At 44.1% G+C, this 21,454-nt stretch overlaps 1 protein-coding gene across 1 annotated transcript in view; it reads right to left on the bottom strand.

Moving 5' to 3' along the window:
- The window catches only part of sgcb (sarcoglycan, beta (dystrophin-associated glycoprotein)), a 33,754-nt gene that overhangs the window by 3,579 nt on the left and 8,721 nt on the right, over nt 1–21,454 (bottom strand). Inside the window, exons 3-5 of the mRNA XM_080187681.1 lie at nt 14,284–14,469; nt 8,578–8,769; nt 6,364–6,495 (exon numbers count right to left, since the gene is read on the bottom strand). Of these exons, the coding sequence (XP_080043807.1) occupies nt 6,364–6,495; nt 8,578–8,769; nt 14,284–14,469 (510 nt within the window). The remainder of the gene's footprint in view (nt 1–6,363; nt 6,496–8,577; nt 8,770–14,283; nt 14,470–21,454) is intronic.

The following is a 21,454-nucleotide window of genomic DNA, read 5'->3' as shown; positions in this document are numbered from 1 at the left end:
TAGAAATGCCAATGCAATGCCTCAAGAAGTGTGTTCAGAAGCTCGTGCTCTAAAAATTAAAATTTAACTTTCTAATTGCTGGCTTCCCCATTTTCCAAACTTGTTAAAAAATTTTTTTAATAATTTGTGGGATACGGGCGTTGTTGGCTGGCCAGCATTTGTTGCCCATCCTTAGTTGCCCCAGGGCAGTTGAGAACCAACCACTTTGCTGTGGCTCTGGAGTCACATGTAGGCCAGACCAGGTAATGTCCCTTAAGGACATTAGCGAACCAGATGAGTTTTTCCGACAATCGACAGTGGTTTCATGGTCATCTGTAGATTCTTAATTCCAGATTTTTTTTAACTGAATTTTTACTGAAAGAGGAGGGGGAGTGGTGTTGTTAGTTAGGGAGCACATCACAGCGGTGCAGAGGGAGGATAATATAGAGGGGTTAGGAATTGAGTCTCTGTGGGTGGAGTTGAGGAATAGGAAAGGAGCGATTACTATGCTAAGGGTGTACTACAGACTGCCTGACAGCCCGCAGGCAGTGGAAGAGGGTATATGTAGAGACATTTTGGATAAGTGGAGGAAGAACAGGATTGCTGTAGAGGGAGATTTTAATCTCCCTGGGGTGGATTGGAAGGTGCCTAGAGCCGGGGGTTCGGACGGGGAGGAATTCGTAAGATGTGTATTGGAAGGGTCCTTGGAGCAGTATGTAGATAGCCCGACTATAGAGGGGGCTATACTGGATTTAGTTCTGGGCAATGAGCCGGGTCAGGTGGTTGAGGTCGCAGTACGTGAACATGTGGCTTCTAGTGATCACAACTCTGTCTACTTTGGGATACTAATGGAAAAACATGAGTGCTGTCCTAAGGGGAGGATGCTAAATTGGGGGAAGGCTAGATACAGCTGGATTAGGCAGGAGCTTAGGGATACAGACTGTTGGAGGGCAAGTCCACATTAGGCATGTGGGAATCTTTCAAGGGAAAACTGAAATGGGTGCAGGAAAGGCATATGCCGGTTAAGAGGAAGGATGGGAAAGGTAGGATTAGAGAGCCATGGATTACTAGAGATATTGAGGATTTGGTCAGGAAGAAACGAGAGGTGTATGTTAGGTCTAAGCAACTGGGAATGGAGAGAGCGTTGGAGGAATACAGAAAGAGTAGAGGGATCTCAAAAGAACATAAGAACATAAGAAATAGAAGCAGGAGTAGGCCATCTAGCCCTTCGAGCCTGCCCCGCCATTCAATAAGATCATGGCTGATCTGTCGTGGCTCAGTTCCACATTCCCGCCCTCTCCCCATAACTCTTAATCCCCTCTCTTACCAAAAACCCATCATCCCGTGTCTTAAAAATATTTAGCGAGGTAGCCTCCACCACTTCAACGGGCAGAGAATTCCAGAGATTCACCAACCTTTGAGTGAAGAAGTTCCTCCTCAACTCTGTTCTAAACCGCACCCCCTTTATCTTGAGGCTGTGCCCCCTAGTCCTACTGTCCTTTCTGAGCGGGAAGAGTCTCTCCACCTCTATCCTATCCATCCCATTCATCATCTTATACGTCTCAATGAGATCTCCCCTCATTCTTCTAAACTCTAACGAGTACAAGCCTAGTTTATTCAGCCTCTCCTCATAGCTCAGCCCCCTCAACTCCGGCATCAGCCTAGTAAACCTCCTCTGCACTCCCTCCAAGGCCAAAATATCCTTGAGTAAGTACGGCGAACAAAACTGCACACAGTACTCCAGGTGCGGCCTCACCAATGCCCTATACAGCCGCAGCAAGACCTCCCTACTTTTATATTCAATCCCCCTCGCTATGAAGGCCAGCATCCCATTTGCCTTCCTGACCACCTGCTGCACCTGCAAGCTGGGTTTTTGCGACTCATGCACAAGGACCCTGAGGTCCCTCTGCACCGTCGCCTGCTGCAGTTTTTCGCCACATAAGTAATAATCCTTCCTACCATTATTCCTACCAAAGTGGACCACCTCACACTTGCCAACATTAAATTCCATTTGCCAGTTCCTGGCCCATTCGCCCAGCCTATCTAGATCCTATCTAGAAAGGGGTGTTAGGAGGGCAAAAAGGGAGCATGAAATGGCTTTGGCAGGTAGGGTTAAGGAAAATCCAAAGGCGTTTTACTCCTATGTTAGGAACAAAAGGGTGGCTAGGGGAAAAATCAGTCCCCTCAGGGACAGAGGAGGGGAATTGTGCTTAGAGTCCGAGGGAATGGGGGACATCCTGAATGAATACTTTGCGTTGGTATTCACAAAGGTGAGGGGCTTTAGACCAATTGAAGGAACTATCCATTACGAGGGAAGAAGTGTTAGGGCTTTTAGGTAGCCGTAAAATTGATAAATCTCCGGGGCCCGATGGCATTTAACCTAGGCTGCTTAGCGAGGTGAGAGATGAAATTGCTGGGCCTCTGACGTAAATCTTTGTCTCTTCTTTGGACACAGGTGAGGTCCCAGAGGACTGGAGGATAGCGAACATGGTACCGTGTTTAAAAAGGATATTAGGGATAACCCTGGTAACTATAGGCCAGCGAGTTTGACGTCAGCGGTAGGCAAGTTGATGGAGAGGATTCTTAGGGATAGGATGTATGAGCACTTAGAGCGTTGCGATCTGATTAAGGATACACAGCATGGCTTTGTAAAGGGGAAGTCTTGCCTTACGAATCTGGTAGAATTTTTTGAGGTGACAAAAACGGTAGATGAAGGACGAGCCGTTGATGTCATCTATATGGATTTCACTAAGGCATTTGACAAAGTCCCTCATGGTAGGTTGGTAGAAAAGATTAAGGCTCATGGGATACAAGGCCAGGTTTCTAGATGGGTTGAAAACTGGCTTGCTAAGTGGAGACAGAGTAGTAGTGGAAGGGTCCTTTCCTAGCTGGAGGTCTGTCACTAGTGGTGTGCCACAGGGCTCAGTACTGGGGCCTCTTCTCTTTGTAGTATTTATAAATGACTTGGAAGAGGGAGTAAGTGGTGTGATCAGCAAATTTGCAGATGACACTAAGATGGCTGGATTGGCGGGCAGTGAGGAGCAGTGTCTGGCAATACAATGGGATATTGATAGGCTGGTATATTGGGCAGATATATGGCAAATGGAGTTTAATCCTGATAAATGTGAGGCGATGCATTTTGGCCGGAATAATGTAGGGGGGAGTTATATGATAAAGGGTAAGTCTATAAAGACTATAGAAACGCAGCGGGACCTGGGGGTGCAAGTGCACAAGTCTTTGAAGGTGGCAGTACAAGTGGAGAAGGTTGTGAGGAAAGCCTATGGTATGTTCGCCTTTATAGGAAGGGGTATAGAGTATAAGAGCTGGAGTCTAATGTTGCAGTTGTATAGAATGTTGGCTAGGCTGCATTTGGAGTACTGCGTCCAGTTCTGGTCGCCTTACTACCGGAAGGACGTGGAGACTCTGGAGAGAGTGCAGAGGAGGTTTACCAGGATGCTGCCTGGTATGGAAGGACTGGGTTATGAGGAAAGATTGAGCAAATTGGGGCTGTTTTTCCTTGAAAGACAGCGACTGAGGGGGGATCTAATTTATGTATATATAAGATAATGAAGGGTATAGATAGAGTAAACAGATGTAAGCTATTTCCTATGTTAGAGGCACACAGTACGAGGGACCACAGGCTTAGGGGGAGGCGGGGAGAGGTATAACACGGATATTAGAGGGAGGTTTTTCACATGGAGGGTTGTGGGGGTATGGAATGCTCCGCCAAGTAAGGCGGTGAAGGCAGGCACACTGGAGTTGTTTAAGGGATACTTAGATAGGCACATGAGTGGGATATAGGAGACTTTTAAAAAGAGGATCAAGAGCCTTGGGACGTCCCTGGGAAACAATTGATTCCTATGGACCGTCCATCATATTTTCTGGCTCACTTGTTTTACTTTTGAGCTTCTGGGGACTTCCTTGAAGTAAGGTGGTGGAGGCAGGCACGCTGGAGTTGTTTAAGAGTTACTTAGACAGGCACATGAGTGGGTTGGAGATTGGAGGATGTGGGAGATTGTTTTAAATAAGGTTCATTAGCATTGGGATGTCCCTGGTAATGTAAAAGGATGTGGAATGATACTAATGTTTTTCTCTTTTAATTCACAGGTTTTAAGTCGGTCCGCCTTGTTGTCCAACAAGGGGCATACACGCGATGGGTCGTACAAGGGCTGCTCTTGGATGTTCAAGAATAGCCTAGTGCTTCACGTCGTTAGTGCGTGCTTAAACTGGACTAGATGCTGGGCAACACGACAGCTCAGTGACTATCATTGCTGTGCAGACACATGGATTTGGGCCGGTGTCTGTGGGAGTTTGCGCATTCTCCCTGTGCTTGTGTGGGTTTTCTCCAGGTGCTCCGGTTTCCTCTCACACCCCAAAGATGTGCTATTAGGCTGATAGGAGGTAATAAATTGTCCCTAAATTAGTTTCCCTCAATGTGGAATGCCACAAGCGTAGATAAGGGTCATGGGTGGGGGGGGGGGGGACTGGTAATGTTAAAATGGCGGCGCGGGCTCGTTGGGCCGAAGGGCCTGTTTCCCGGGCTGTTTTTGTTCTTTGAATTGAACTTCCACCATCTGACATAGTGGGATTCGAACCTGGGTACTCAAAACATTAGTTGTGTTTCTGGATTAATAATCTAGTGATAATACCAGTAAGCCATTGCCTCCTCCTGGTCACCAAAACAAAATTATTTCAAGACTCTACCTAGCCACACCTGGTACCTGTGACGGTTATTCACAGATGCCCACAGAATTCGCATCACATTAAAATCTCATCAATTGCAATGTTTTTCTTCCTATCTTGACGCAAATATGAAGGGTATAGATAAACAGTGGTAAGCTTTTTCCTAGATTGGAAATAAATATTCCGAGGGGCCACAGGCTTAGGGCGAGGTACAATTCAGATGTTAGAGGGAGGTTTTTCACACGGAGGGTTGTGGGGGTATGGAATGCTCCGCCAAGTAAGGCGGTGAAGGCAGGCACACTGGAGTTGTTTAAGGGATACTTAGATAGGCACATGAGTGGGATGGCGATGGAGGGATATAGGAGACGGTTTTAAAAAGAGGATCAAGAGCCTTGGGACGTCCCTGGGAAACAACTGATTCTTATGGACCGTCCATCATATTTTCTGGCTCACTTGTTTTACTTTTGAGCTTCTGGGGATTCCCTTGAAGGTTTGCGTAAGGATGTGAATGTATTGATGTTTTTCTCTTTCAATCCACAGGTGCTTCAGTCCGCCTTGTTGTCCAACAAGGGGCATACACGCGGTGGGTCGTGCGAGGGCTGCTCTTGGATGTTTCGAGAGTAGCCTAGTGCTTCACGTTGTTAGCGTACGCTTAAACTGGACCAGCTGATGGGCAACACGACAGCTCAGTGACTATCACCGTTTGCTGTGCAGATACATGGATTTGGGCCAGTGTCTGTGGGAGTTTGCGCATTCTCTCTGTGCTTGTGTGGGTTTTCTCCGGGTGCTCCGGTTTCCTCCCACACCCCAAAGATGTGCTCTTAGGCTAATTGGTGCAACAATTTGTCCCTAAATTAGTATCCCCTCAATCTGGTTTCCAATGTGGAGTGCCATTAGCGTAGGCAAGGGTCATGGGTGGAAGAGGGATTCACAATGTTGAAATGGCCGCGCGGGCTCGTTGGGCCGAAGGGCCTGTTTCCCGTGCTGTGTTGTTCTCTGTTTATCCTCCCTCCTTTTACTTGTTCAAAACCTAAGACGTTTCTCAGTTCTGAAGAGGAACGTCATTGACCTGAAAGGTTAATTATTTCTCTCTCTACAGACACTGCCTGGCATATTGAGTATTTTCATTGTTTCCTGTTTTTATTCCAGATTTCCAGCATCCGCAGTATTTCGCTTTAACATTAATTAGCCTCTTGTTCCCCAGTTTCTCGCACCCTACTTTCCTGAGTGGTGGGGTTACGTTTGCTACCTTCCAAATTGCAGGGACTATTCTAAAATTCAGGGAATTGCGGTAGATCAAAAATCAGTGCATTCACCATCTCTGCAGCGACCTCTTAAAAGCTAAGATGTAGGCCATCAGGTGCAGGGATCTGTTGTCTTTTAGTCTGATTAATTCCTCCAGTACTATTTGCAAAGCCTAAATTAAGTTTCTCATTCGCACTAGACCCTTGGGACCTGACTATTTGCGTCTTCTACTGTGAAGACAGATAGGAAGTATTCATTGAATGACATTCCTTTTTCCTCAATTTTCCCCAACTCTGCCTGTAAGGGCAATTCAAAAAAAAATATATTTTAGAAAGATGATTTGCTAAATGCTCATAAATACTTTGAATGTCTCCAGAGAACACAGATGCAAGAAAAAGAACAATTTGTTGTGAGAAATTAAATGACAACAAAGTTAGCAAAGATTTCCACACTCACAGCCTTCAGTTCCATATCACCCCTCATGCGAAATTCAATGGTCTTGCCCATGATAAAGACTCCTTCATTTCCACGCACAATCACTCGGCCACCAGCATGAATCTGAAGATCAGTGCTGTGATTGCTTGTTATCTGTAAGAATAATGATCTAGTTTGTTTCAGTAGCTTATATTGAATGCATTAACATTGATGTAGAAGTTCACAATTCATTTACTTGCTAATTGGAAGTTCTACAAGATTTTATTCTCATGGTATTAGTTTTAGACTTTTGCTTAACAGCAACAGAAATGTTTATTGTTGTAAGTGCAAGGAAATTACTTAAACCAACTAATGTAATGTTCCATACAGCAATCTAAAGAATTAAAGCTGAATCTTCTTTCCCTCTTAGAAAAACCATAAATAGATTTATATATCAATAAATATGATACTTATGGAACAGACCATAACTTGTGAATGACAAATGTCATGTGAAAATAAACAGCATGCATTCCCATCTATATATACACACACTATCTGAATATCAGTGCAATGGACACATGCAAGTGCCGTGATGAAATGCAGGGATGCGAATGAAACATGAGCAAGGGTGGCCACAGAAATAGACACACAGCACATCAGAAATTTTAAGGGTGAAAAGTGAATTGATTTTCAAACAAAAACAGCTCCATTATATATTGTGAGGAGAAATATAAATCATTAGAAGAGAACAATCTATCGAGATCTGTTTTTTTTAATTCAATGGATGTGGGCTTCACTGGCTAGGCCAGCACTAATTGCCCATCCCTAACTGCCTTTGAGAAGGTAGTGGTGAGCTTGATTCACTGCAGTCCCGTCATGTTAGGAAGTGAGTTACAAAATTTTGACCCAGCAACAGTGAACGAATGGCGATTATAATTCCAAGTTAGGATAATGAGTGATTTGAAGGAACTTCCAGTGGTGGTATGCCCACAAATCTGCTCCCCGTGTGATTCTAAATGGGAGCGGTCATGGGTTTGGAAGGTGATATTCAGCATGTATTTCTAATAGGGCTCCATGTTATTATTGAAAGAATTTCTTTAAAAGAGTAAATGGTGTTTCTAAGATTGAAGAAGAGTTAGTGCTGGGTTCACTTTTAATTTTTGGGTAAAGGTGGGTTGCTTCAGGGGGTGGGGAGAAAGAAATGAAGACTACAGCTGCCTAATGTTTAGCTGGAAGAGCTGCAGCCCATAGAATACTAACTGTCAAATAACCAGCAAGACAGCAGAAATCAAGAAATAGAACTGGAGGCTAAGTGCTATCCAATGGCTGTGGACAATGTCATCAAAGGGCAACCTGTTGGTAAGGAAAAGGATAGGGGCCAAGAAGGATCATGTGGGGACTCCAGATATCACAGTAGTCTGTAAATACTCAGGTTAGGAATGCTTCAGTAAGAATAGAAACAAACGAGAACAGTATCATCAAACTGAATAATGGAGGAGAATGGTATGATCAAGCACATCAAATGCTGCAGAGAGGACAAGAAAGCACCATGGCCACAGAAAGTACTGTTTTTTACTTCAGTCCCAGGACATCACTTCCTCAGGGGAGTGTCCTGAGCCCAATCATCTTCAGCTATTTCATCAATGACCTTCCTTCCATCATAAAGTCAGAAATGGGGATGTTCAGTGATGACTGCACAATGTTCAGCACCATTCAAGATTCTTAAGATACCGAAGCAGTCTGTGTCTTTATTGCAGCAAGACCTGGGCCATATTCAGGCTGAGGCTGATAAGTGGCAAGTAACAGTAGTGCCACACAAGTGCTGTGCAATAACCATCTCCAACAACCATTTCAACATCTCTCCATGACATTCAGTGACATTACCACTGCTGCATTTCCCTAGTATCAACATAATGAGGGTTACCATTGGCTAGCAAGTAAACTGGGCCAGTCGTAACTACTGTGGCCATGAGAATAGGGCATAGGCTGGGAATTCTGCAGGGAATGCTGTTCCTTCGTCAGGTGTGCCCTTCTCTGATCAGAACTTTCCACACACTTGACGAATGAACAGCATTTCCGAAAGCTTGTGGGTTTACTATCAAATAAACTGGTTGGACTTTAACCTGGTGTTGTGAGACTTCTTACTCAGATTATGAAATCACAGGATTAGATACTCCCACAATAAAATAGCAGCTATCATGTATGAAATAGCACGAGATCGTGAACATCAAAAAACCTAACATTTTGAGCACTAACCCTCTCTGTGGATGCCTTTTGTACATTCAGTGTCTTCACGCCTTTGGGCAAATGGAACTCATGGGTATCATAGTCAGTGCTGAACACAGTTTTCTGGGTCCTGGGATCAACAAAGGACATGCCAATGTCACTGCTGATGGAGGTTTTGTCTTGTTCTACACTGAGCTTGGTTGTTCCTTGCTGAAACACCACCTAAAGGGGCACAGAAACCAAAGTTATCATAAATCCATAGATGAACTAACATGCATCACAAATAAGAATTGCACAGAAACTCAACTAATGTTTGTTTTTCTTTGCCATTCTCCAAGTTACCAAATAAATAAACTAAATAATAATTTGACTGGTTGTCTGTGGAGCAGGTCTTAGCAGGTCTCAATTTCTTAAGAGTTTTCAATTTCAACTAAGTTGTTGGAGACAGGCAACTAGTGTAAGCTATTTCCCCACAGGTCAGGAAAGAAAACATCCCAGGCTATTCTAATGCTTCATGTCTTCTCAAAAACCATAGGAAGAGATAGAGAGGTAGGTTCATTACCCGCTCCAATCTCCTTCAAAAGAGGGAGAATGGTACGGTGCACAAAGAAGCCTAAAAAGCAAATAAAAAAGTATCCAATTTCCAATAAAAATACTAATCAATGTTTTAGACTGTAACCTATTGTATTTAAATTACAGAGTATTACACACATTACAGATGATTTGGTATTTACAATAATTCTTCCAATTTGTTGTGTTTAACATATTTACATCCAAAGTCGATTGCCTACACATAATTACTCACAATGAAATAGAGTTCTTTTTTGAGATAGGCTTTAAAAGAATGATTTGGTGTTATTAAACTGGAAACTATCAATATATTGGCTCATACTGCATTGTATTATATAAATATTATTTGTAATGGGACACTCACTGTATTTTCAATATTACTGATACACCAAGGCCCAGACAGTGTCCAGTCCTTTCCTGCTCATATCTCAGTCTCTCTCTCCAAGTTTGGGAGGGGAGTTCCAACAAGTGCCAACACAATGAACCGCAAGTTGGGCACGAGAGCCACTGATTTTCTCCTTCCCCACTTTGTTCTTTCCACTCAATCTTTCTACTGGATCCAGTTTTGACAATCATAGCCTGGTCCCCAGGAATTGTTTATCTTCTTCTCAAGACCATTTTCAGGAAAATCACCAATTTGGAAGTTCCTAGTCGTTGACCCAGGTGCATCAAGAGATAGGTGCAGGGGTTGGGGGTGCAGTTTAGTGGGGGAGTAACTTCCCTAATTATTACATGATCCTTTCTGAAAGGGGAGAGCTTCAACTACAGTTTTCCCCCAGCATAACTTTGCTCTGGAGAAATGTGAGGAGAAAAATTGCACGTTTTGATTAAAAATATTTATTAAAAATATTCTTAAAAGCTGGTAAGTTCAAGAACAGGGGACTGATGAATCTGCTGCAAACTGGCTAAGGCTATCAGAACTGTCACACCTCCCCAGTGACTGTTACAAGCTGGCTGACTTGTGTGCGCATGCGTGCCTGCATGGCGGGGGAGTGGATTTGCTGAGCTTTCTGTTACCAGGTGATATATGGGGTCGCGTTAAGTGTTAAAATGAGGCTACATTGGAAATAGTTTGGAAAGCAATGCCATTGAGAGATGGGTATTTCACATTTGAATTGTTGCTGGGATGGGACCCAGTCTGGGGTAACAAATGTATGGATGAGAAGTTCAGCAAATTGACTAATGCAGGGGTGGAAAAAGGTGACATTAGAGGTGAAAATGAGAAGTCCTGGTGTTGGAAAAGAATGCTGTGGGATGGCAAAGGAAGGAGCAAAGAGAACAAGTCAGATGCTCAACCCTAGGTTAGGACGCCGTGACATATAGTCTGGGTCATCCTCTAAGTGGGAGTGCAGTGATATTGTAGTATCACTGAACTAGTAATTCACAGACCCAGGTTAATGCTCTGGAGGCACAGGTTCAAATCTCACCACAGAAACTGGTGGAATTTGATTCAATTTATAAATCTGGAATCAAAAAAAGCTGGTCCAATGGAGACCATGAAACCATTGTTGATTAACATAAAATCCATCTGGTTCATTAAAGTCTTTTAGGAAAGCAACTCTGCCATGCTCACCCAGCCTGGCCTACATATGACTCCAGACCCACAGCAATATGGGAGACTCTTGAATACCATTTGAAGTAGCCTAGCAAGCTACTCAGTTGTATCATACTGCCACTTAACGTGACCCCCTATACCATCTGGTAATAGAAAGCTCAGCAAATCCACTCCCCCGCTATGCAGGCACACGTTCACACATCCATACACGCATGTGCACACAAGTCAGTCAGCCTGTAACAGTCACTGGGGAGGTGTGGCAGCTCTGATAGCCTTAAAAAAAAGAATAAAACTGGACTGACTACCCAGCATCAACCTAGGCAATAACAGCACTACATCCAGTCCTGTCAACCCTGCAAATTCTGCTTACTAACATCTGGAGGCTTGTGCCAACATTGGGAGAGCTGTCCCACAGACAAACCAGCCTGACACAGTGATACTCCTGGAGTCACTGTGCAGATAATTTCCCAGACATCACTGTCATCAGCCCTGGTTATGTTCTGTCACACTGACAGGAAAGACTCAAAGTTGATGGCACACTGGTAGACAGTTGGAAGGGAGTCCTCAACATCTACTCCAATGGAGTCTCATGGTAACAGGTCATACATGGGGATGGAAACCTCCTGGTTACAATCTACTTCCTCTCCTCCCATAACCACTACACCAATAACCCCTCAGCTCAGAATCAGTATTCCTCCATGTTGAACACCAAGAGTGATTCAGCAGCACCACCCCTGACCGAGCTGGCCAAATCCTAAAGGACATAGTAGCTGGACTGGGTCTCCAGCAGGTGATGAGGGAATTATAAGAGTGAAAAATCTTTTGGATATTGTCCTCACCAATCTAACCAACTATGACAGTATTAGTATGAGCGGCCACCTTGTGGAGACGAAGTCCAGTCTTCACATTGAGGATATCCTCCATCGTGTTGTGTAGCACTATTAGTGCTAAACAGGATAGACTTTGAACAAATCTAGCAGGTCATACATGAGATGCTTTGGGCCGTCTGCAGCCTCAGAATTATACTCTCAATCTGTAATCTGATTATCCATTATATCTCTCTACCATTACCATCAAGCTGGGGAATCAACCTTAGTTCAATGAGGAGTTTTGGATAGCATGCCATGAGCAGCACCAGGCATACCCAATATTGAGGTATCAACCTGGTGAAGCTGCAACAAGACAACTCAGGCCAAAACAGTGGACATATTACATGACAGACACAGCTAAAGAATCCCACAAACTATAGATCAAATCTAAGCGCCGCAGTCCTGCAATATCCAGTCGTGAATTGGCAGTGATCAACTAAGTGGAGAAGGACATTCCAGAGGTAGCTCCATCCCCAGTGATGGGGGAACACAATATAAAATCAAAAGACAAGGCTGAAACATTTGCAGCTAGCTTCAGCCAGAAAGATTGAACGGATGATCCATATCAGCTTTCTCTGAGGTCCCCAGCAACACACATCAGTCTTCAGCCAATATGATTCTCTCCATATGATGCCAAGAAATGGCTGAAGGCACTGGATACTGCAAAGACAATGGGCTCTGACAACATTCTGGCAAAAGTACTGAAGACGGGTACTTCAGAAGTAGCCACAGCCCTAGCCAAGCTGTCCCAGTACAGCTACAATACTGGCACATACCTGACAACATGTGAAAATGCTCAGGGGAGGTCCTGTTCATAAGAACATAAGAACATAAGAAATAGGAGCAGGAGTAGGCCATCTGGCCCTTCGAGCCTGCCCCGCCATTCAATAAGATCATGGCTGATCTGTCGTGGCTCAGTTCCACTTTCCCGCCCTCTCCCCATAACCCTTAATCCCCTCTCTTATCAAAAACCCTTCAACCCGCTTCTTAAAAATATTTAGCGAGGCAGCCTCCACCACTTCAACGGGCAGAGAATTCCAGAGATTCACCACCCTTTGAGTGAAGAAGTTCCTCCTCAACTCCGTTCTAAACCGCCCCCCCTTTATCTTGAGGCTGTGCCCCCTAGTCCTACTGTCTTTTTTGAGCGGGAAGAGTCTCTCCACCTCTATCCTATCCATCCCATTCATCATCTTATACGTCTCAATGAGATCTCCCCTCATTCTTCTAAACTCTAATGAGTACAAGCCTAGTTTATTCAGCCTCTCCTCATAGCAAATTCAAACCAGCCAATTAATGCCCCATCAATCTACTCTTAATCATCAGCAAAGTGGTGGAAAATGAAGTTGACAATGCTCTCTGATGCTAGTTTGCATTCTGCTAGGATCATTTGGCTCCTGACCTCAATACAGCCACAAACATGGACAAAAGAGCTGCCTTCAAGAAGTGAGGTGTGTGACAGCCCTTGACATCAAAGAGCTCTAGCAAAACTGAAGTCAACGGGAATCAGAGGGAAAAGCTCAACTGGTTGGAGTCACACCTAGTACAAATGAAGATGGTCATGGTTATTGGAGGTCAATGTCCCGGGATCTTAAGGCAGAAGTTCCACTGGGTAGTGTTCTAGACCCAACCACCTTCAATTATTTCATTAATAATCCTCCCTCAATCATAAGGCAAGATGAGGATGTTTGTGGATGATTGCACAATGTTCATCATCGTTCTGAGCCCTTCAGATACTAAAGCAGTCCATATCCAAATGCAGCAAGACTCAGACAATATTCAAGCTTGGGCTGATTAGTGGCAAGTAACATTTGTGCCACACGTGTCAGGAAATGACCACCTCTGACAAGAGAGAATCTAACCATCTCCCTTTGACATTTAATGGCATCACCATCGTGGAATCCTCCACTATCAATATCCTGGGGGTTACTATTAACCAGAAACAGAACTATTCCAGCCATGTAAATACTGTCCCCATGGTCTGTAGACAATACCTCACCCCAAAAGGAATACTCTTCACTTGCCTGGATGACTGCAACTTCAACACTACTTCAATAGCTCAACACCATCCAGGATAGAGCCACCCACTTGATTGGTACCCCATCCACCACCTTCAACATTCCCTCTCTCCACCAGACACACATTGGTAGCATATGTACTGTCCACAAGGTACACTGCAGCATTTGCAAAGGCTCCTTTAACATCACTTCCAAACCCACGATAGATAATAAAATGTTGACTGAACCAGCAATGTTCATGTCTCACGAACTAATAAAAAAGTGGCCAGGAAGGGAGATAGAATAGGGAACAAAACCTATTGGAGGCTGGGTGGTAGTGGCTTCCCAATATTTAATTGGAAAAAAATTTTGCTCATCCAATACTGGATGTCAGACAAGCAGTGCGGCAAATTAAATGTCACGGAGGGGTTAAGAGAGATGGTGGTGAGGTAGAGCTAGGCCTTATCAGCTTGTTTAAAACAATATTACAGAGGGGCTGTATGCAGATGAGAAATAGGAAGAGGGAACGATAGATCATTGGAGGACTCTGGATGAATATGTTTATATTTCCGGCCCTTTACGGAAATTCAATTACTTTAAGGGATATTTCACTGTTCATCCAATGCATTACGTTGGTTCACATTTAACGTCAGAGCTCTGCTAACCTCAGCATCCTTTCTCAACTCTAGTCACAGTTTTAACCTTTACTAAACTTGCAAAACTTTAAAACATAATGGGTTAGGCTTACTGGTTGGTCGTTGCCAGTGATTAACAAGTCTTCATCTCTTCTGCCTCCCACAGTGCTCTTGTGCATGGGATATACCACTCCCATGTCAGACACCTGTTTGAACCGTAGCAACCCTTCCTCATGGAACTCCATACTATCACAGCCATTGGGACCAATTCGAATTACAGCCCATATAACCAGCGTAATCTGAAATAGTAACAGTCATGTTAAGCCTTTGTTCTGAATCTGAGGGTTGTCTATCATTTGGACTATTAATTTATATAAAAAGTGCTAGACAGTCATATAATACCATACAATTGTTTTTAAAATTAACTGTTTATAAATAAATAACATTTAAAAGCTCATTTTGCCATAGGTAATGTCATGAGTTCACAGATCTGAAATAAAATTACTAGTGAAGCATTTTGACACAATCATACTGAAACAACAAATTACTGCATGTACACATTTAGACAAGCTTTTTTTTAAAACGGTATGTTGTTTTATTTGACAATTCTAATATTTAACTCAATACCAGTAAGAGGGTTCAAAAAAGTTTCTAGAAAGCAGGTGGGTGAGGTTCGAGGACATGGGCATGCACCTTCCACTTCCCCAGTTCCATGCTGCCATCCATACTCCCAAGATAAAATGCGTCAACCGATATTTGATAGAATTATTAGCTGCTTTACAATTTTTCATTGTATGACATGAATTAGTTTCACCACTTTAGGTATCACCTTGACGTGTTAACAGCACTCTAAGCTCTGTGAAAGGAGGTGATGGGTTCATATGTTGTCTCACCAGTGTAAAGAGACCAAAAGTAACACGAAAGCAAATAATAGTTCTAATTGAAACATCAAAGCACATGCCATTTACTATCACACTGAAGATCTAAAAAAAAGTTTTTAATCCATTAGAACCAAGTATGATAAAACAACTGAAATGCATCCACAGAGTTCAGCAGATGCTATCTAAAAATTAGCATAAGGGCACTTTACCTAAATGCTCGCAGCATTCAAAACAAGGTCAATGAGTTGACAGCATGAATCGCGAATGAGTATGATTTAGTGGCCATTAAGTGGGCGCACGGTAGCACAGTGGTTAGCACTGCTGCTTCACAGGACCTGGGTTCAATTCCCAGCTTGGGTCACTGCCTGTGTGGAGTATGCACATTCTCCTTGTGTTTGCGTGGGTTTCCTCCGGTTTCCCCCCACAGTCCAAAGATGTGTGGGTTAGGTTGATTGGCCATGCTAAAATTGCCCCTTAGTGTCCTAAGATGCTTAGGTTAGAGGGATTAGCAGGTAAAATATGTAGGATATGAGGATAGGGCCTGGGTGGGATTGTGGTCAGTGCAGACTCGATGGGCTGAAGGGCCTCTTTCTGCACTGTAAGGTTCTATGAATCTATTACAGAAACATGTTTGCAGGGTGGTCACAACTGGGAATCAAATATCCAGGGGATCAGATGATTCGGAAGGACAGACAGGAAGGTAAGGGAAGTGGTGTAGCTGATATTTAAGGATGACATCAGGGCAGTAGTGAGAGATGATATAGAGTCTATGGAGAATAGGTTGAATCTATTTGGGTGGAAATCAGAAATATCAAGGAGAAAAAGTCACTGATAGACATAGTCTTTAGGCCACCAAATAATAACATCACGGTGGGGCAAGCAATAAAGGGAATAATTGTAAAAATGGTATGGTAATTATTCTGGGGGGGGGGGTGCGGATTTTAACCTACATGTTAATTGGTCAAACCAGATCGGTCAAGACAGCCTTGAGGAGGAGTTCAAAGAATGTATCTGCGATAGTTTCCTTGAACAGTATGTAATGGAACCTATGAGGGAGCAAGCTATCCTAGATCTGATCCTGTGTAATGAGACAGGAATAATTAATGATCTTATAGTTAGAGATCCTCTCAGAAGCAGTGACCACAGTATGGCTGAATTTAAAATACAGATGGAGGGCAAGAAGGTAAAATCCAATACCTGTGTCTTGTGCTTAAACAAAGGAGACTATAATGGGATGAGGGAGGAGTTGGTTAAAGTAGACTGGGAGCAAAAACTTTATGTCAGGACAAATTAGGAATAATAGAGGACTTTCAAAGCAATTTTTCACAATGCTCAACAGAAGTATATACTAGTGAAAAGGGAATGACTGTAGGAAAAGGAATAAATCAATCATGGGTATCTAAGGAAATAAAGGAGGGTATCAAATTGGAAGAAAATACATACAAAGTGGTAAAGATGAGCGGGAAACTAGGGGATTGAGAAATTACTAAAGAGCAACAGAAAGGCATGAGAAGAGTTAAGAAGAGAAGATAGATTTTGAGAGTAAACTACCTCAGAATAGAAAAACAGATAGCAAAAGTTTCTATAAATATATAAAACTAAAAAAAGTGGCTTAGGTAAACATTGGTCCTTTAGAGGATGAGAAGGGGGATTTAATAATGGGAAATGAGGAAATGGCCAAGGCATAGAACAGATATTGTGTGTTGGTCTTCACAGTGGAAGACACAAAGAACATGCCAAAAAATGATGACAAGGAGGCCCTGGAGGTGACAACCTAGAAACAATCATTATCACTAAAGAGGTAGTGTTGGGCAACCTAATGGGACTAAAGGTAAACGAGTCTTCTGGCCCTGATGGAATGCATCACAAGGTACTAAAAGAGATGACCAGGGAAAATAGCAAATGCGCTCATGGTAATTTACCAAAATTCGCTGGGGCAGTTCCAACAGATTGGAAAACAGCAAATGTGACACCGCTATTTATAAAAAAAAAGGAGGTAGACAAAAGGCCAGGAACTACAGGCCAGTTAGCTTAATTTCTGTAGTGAGGAAAATGCTTGAATCTATCAAGGAAGAAATAGTGAGACAGCTGGATAAAAATCGTCCCATTGGCCAGTCGCAGCATGGGTTCATGAAAGTCAGGTCATGTTTAACTAATGTACTGGAATTCTTTGAGGACATTACAAACGCAGTGGACAATGGGGTCCTGGTGGATTTCCAGAAGGCATTTTATAAGGTGGTGCACAAATGGCTGCTACATAAGATAAAGATGCATGGCATTATGGAGAATGTACTAACACAGATAGAGGATTGGTTAACTGACAGAAATCAAAGATTGGGGATAAATGGATGCTTTTCTGGTTGGCAAGCAGTGACTAGTGGTATGCCTTAGGGATAAGCGTTGGGACCGCAATTGTTTACAACTTACATTGATGATTTGGAATTGGGGACCAGGTATAATGTGTCAAAGTTCGCATTTGACACTAAGATGAGTGGTAGAGCAAAGTGTGCAGAAGACACTGAAGCTCAGGCACTGGGAGTGGGAGTGAGTTGGAGGTCAGGGTAAGTCTAGATGATAGGAAAATCTCCCGGGAGAAGGAGGATCCGAGAAGGCCTGAGGGTCTTCGGTGCATCTGTTTTAATGCGAGGAGTGTGACGGGTAAGTCAGATGAACTTAGGGCCTTGATGTTCGCGAGGAATTCAGGTGTGGTGGCAGTGACAGAGACGTGGTTAAAGGAGGGGCAGGACTGGCAGCTAAATATTCCAGAGTATAATGTGTTTTAGGCGTGATAGGGGAGGGTTGAAAAAAGGAGGGGGAGTGGCGCTCTTAGTTAGGGAGCAGATCACAGCGGTGCAGAGGGAGGATAACATGGGGGGGGTTGGGAATTGAGTCTCTGTGGGTGGAGTTGAGGAATAGGAAGGGGGCCATTACTATGCTAGGAGTGTACTATAGGCCGCCCGATAGCCCGCGGGCAGTGGAAGAGGGTACATGTAGGGACATTTTGGATAAATGTAGGAAGAACAGGGTTGTTGTAGTGGGAGATTTTAATCTCCCTGGGGTGGATTGGAAGGTGTCTAGAGCTTGGGGGGGTGGGGTCAGATGGGGAGGAATTTGTAAGATGTGTATTGGAAGGATCCTTGCAACAGTACGTAGATAGCCCGACTAGAGAGGGGGCTATACTGGATTTAGTTCTGGGCAATGAGCCGGGTCAGGTGGTTGAGGTTGCGGTAGGCGAACATGTGGCTAATAGTGACCACAACTCCGTCTACTTTAGGACATGAATGGAAAAAGATGAGAGCTGTCCTAAGGGGAGGGTGCTAAATTGGGGGAAAGGCTAGATACAGCCGGATTAGGCAGGAGCTTAGGGATACAGATTGGGATAGGCTGTTGGAAGGCAAGACCACGTTAGACATGTGGGAGTCTTTCAAGGGAAAACTGCAATGGGTGCAGGAAAGGCATGTGTCGCTTAGGAGACAGGATGGGAATGGTAGGATTGGAGCCGTGGATTACTAGAGATGTAGAAGACCTGGTTAGGAAGAAACGAGAGGCGTATGTCAGGTCTAAGCAGCTGGGAATGGAGAGAGCGTTGGAGGAATACAGAGAGAGTAGGAGGGATCTGAAACGGGGAGTTAGGAGAGCAAAGAGGGGGCATGAGATGGCTTTGGCAGGTAGGGTTAAGGAGAATCTAAAGGCGTTTTACTCCTATCTTAAGAACAAAAGGGTGGCTAGGGGTAAAATCGGTCCTCTCAGGGACAGATGTGGGGAATTGTGCTTAGAGGCAGAGGGAACGGGGGAGATCCTGAATGAATACTTTGCGTCGGTATTCACGAAGGAGAGGAGCTTTATGTCTGGTATGATCATCAAGGAAGCAGTAGACCAATTGAAAGATCTATCGATTACGAGGGAAGAAGTGTTAGGGCTTTTAGCTGGCATTAAAAACTGATAAATCTCTGGGGCCCAATTGCATTTATCCTAGGCTGCTTAGGGAGGTGAGGGATGAGATTGCTGGGCCTCTGACGCAAATCTTTGTCTCTTCTTTGGACACAGGTAAGGTCCCAGAGGACGGGAGGATAGCGAATGTGGTACCATTGTTTAAAAAGGGTAGGAGGGATAGCCCGGGTAACTATAGGCCGGTGAGTTTAACGTCAGTGGTAGGCAAGTTGATGGAGAGGATTCTTAGGGATAGGATGTATGCGCACTTACAGCGTTGTGATCTGATTAAGGATACGCAGCATGGCTTTGTAAAGGGGAAGTCTTGCCTTATGAGTCTGGTAGAATTCTTTGAGGAGGTGACAAAAACGGTCGACGAAGGACAAGCCATTGATGTCGTCTATATGGATTTCAGTAAGGCGTTTGACAAAGTCCCTCATGGTAGGTTGGTACAGAAGATTAAAGCTCATGGGATATGTGGTCAGGTATCTAGATGGGTAGAGAACTGGCTTGCAGAGAGGAGTCAGAGAGTAGTAGTGGAGGGGTCCTTTCCTAGCTGGAGGTCTGTCACTAGTGGTGCGCCGCAGGGCTCAGTACTGGGACCTCTTCTCTTTATAGTGTATATAAATGATTTGGAAGAGGGAGTAAGTGGTGTGATCAGCAAATTTGCTGATGACACCAAGATGGCTGGATTGGCGGGCAGCGAGGAGCAGTGTCCGGCAATACAGCGGGATATTGATAGGCTGGTTGATTGGGCAGATACATGGCAAATGGAGTTTAATCCGGATAAATGTGAGGTGATGCATTTTGGCCGGAATAATGTAGGGGGGAGTTATATGATAAAGGGTAAGCCCGTAAGGAGTACAGAATCACAGCGAGACCTGGGGGTGCAAGTGCACAAGTCTTTGAAGGTGGCAGTGCAAGTGGAGAGCGTGGTGAAGAAAGCCTATGGTATGTTCGCCTTTATAGGAAGGGGTATAGAATATAAGAGCTGGAGTCTAATGTTGCAGTCGTACAGAACGTTGGTTAGGCCGCATTTAGAGTACTGCGTCCAGTTCTGGTCGCCTTACTACCGGAAGGACGTGGAGACTCTGGAGAGAGTGCAGAGGAGGTTTACCAGGATGTTGCCTGGTATGGAAGGACTGGGGAATGAGGAAAGATTGAAGAAATTGGAGCTCTTTTCCTTTGAAAGACGCTGACTGAGGGGGGATCTAATAGAGGTATATAAGATTATGAAGGGTATAGATAGAGTAAACAGAGGTAAGCTATTTCCTATGATAGTGACACATAGGAAAAGGGGCCATGGACTTAAGGTGAGGGGGGAGAGGTACAACACTGATATTATAGGGAGATTTTTCACACAGAGGGTAGTGGGGGTATGGAATGTTCTGCCAAGTAAGGTGGTGGAGGCAAACACGCTAGAGTCCTTTAAGAGTAACTTAGACAGGCACATGACTGAGTTGGAGATGGGTGGATATAGGAGATTGTTTTAAATAAGGGTCATTAGCATTGGGGCGTCCCTAGTAAGGTAAATGGATATGGTACAATAATAATGTTTTTTTTCCTTTTCATTCACAGGTTTTAAGTCGGTCAGCCTTGTGTCCAACGACGGGCATACATGCGATGGGTCGTACTGGGGCTGCTCTTGGTTGTTCGAGATTGGCCTAGTGCTTCGTGTCATAGTGCCTAAACTGGACCAGATACTGGGCAAGACGACAGCTCAGTGACTATCGCTGATTGCTGTGCAGACACAAGGATTTGGGCCGGTGTCTGTGGGAGTTTGTGCATTCTCCCCGTGCTTGCGTGGGTTTTCTCCGGGTGCTCCGGTTTCCTCCCACACCCCAAAGATGTGCTGTTAGGCTGATTGGCAGTAATAAATTGTCCCTAAATTAGTTTCCCTCAATCTGGATGGCCATAAAACATTAGACAAGGGTCGTGGGTGGAGAGGGGGACTGGTGGTGGGAGATGGCGGCGCGGGCTCGTTGGGCCAAAGGGCCTGTTTCCCAGGCTGTTTTTGTTCTTTGAATGTCTGCAGAGGGGTGTAAATAGTTTAAGTGTGAGCAAGGTTCTGGCAGATGGAGTATAATGTTAGTAAATGTGAGGTCATCCATTTTGACAGGAATAACAGCAAAATGGACTACTATTTAAATGGAAAAAAAATTGCAGTTTGCTGCTATGCAGAGGGACCTAGGTATTCTTGTGCTCGAACTGCAAAAAGCTGCTTCGCAGGTACAGTAGGTAATTAAGAAGGCAAATGGAATTTTGTCCTTCATTGCTAGAGGGACGGAGTTTAAAAACAGGAAGGTTAAGTTGCAGCTGTATAAGATGCTGGTGACACCACACATGGAGTACTGTGTACAGTTTTGATCTCCTTACTTAAGAAATGAAGTACTGGCACTGGAGAGGGTGTAGGCGAAATTCATTAGGTTGATTTTGGAGTTGAAAGGGTCAGTTTATGTGAAAGGACTGAGTA

The sequence above is a fragment of the Carcharhinus amblyrhynchos genome, chromosome 1, assembly GCF_965287045.1.
Source record: "Carcharhinus amblyrhynchos chromosome 1, sCarAmb.v2.hapA, whole genome shotgun sequence".
In the NCBI taxonomy this organism is placed as follows: Eukaryota; Metazoa; Chordata; class Chondrichthyes; order Carcharhiniformes; family Carcharhinidae; genus Carcharhinus; species Carcharhinus amblyrhynchos.
This window is presented reverse-complemented; position numbering and strand designations above follow the sequence as displayed.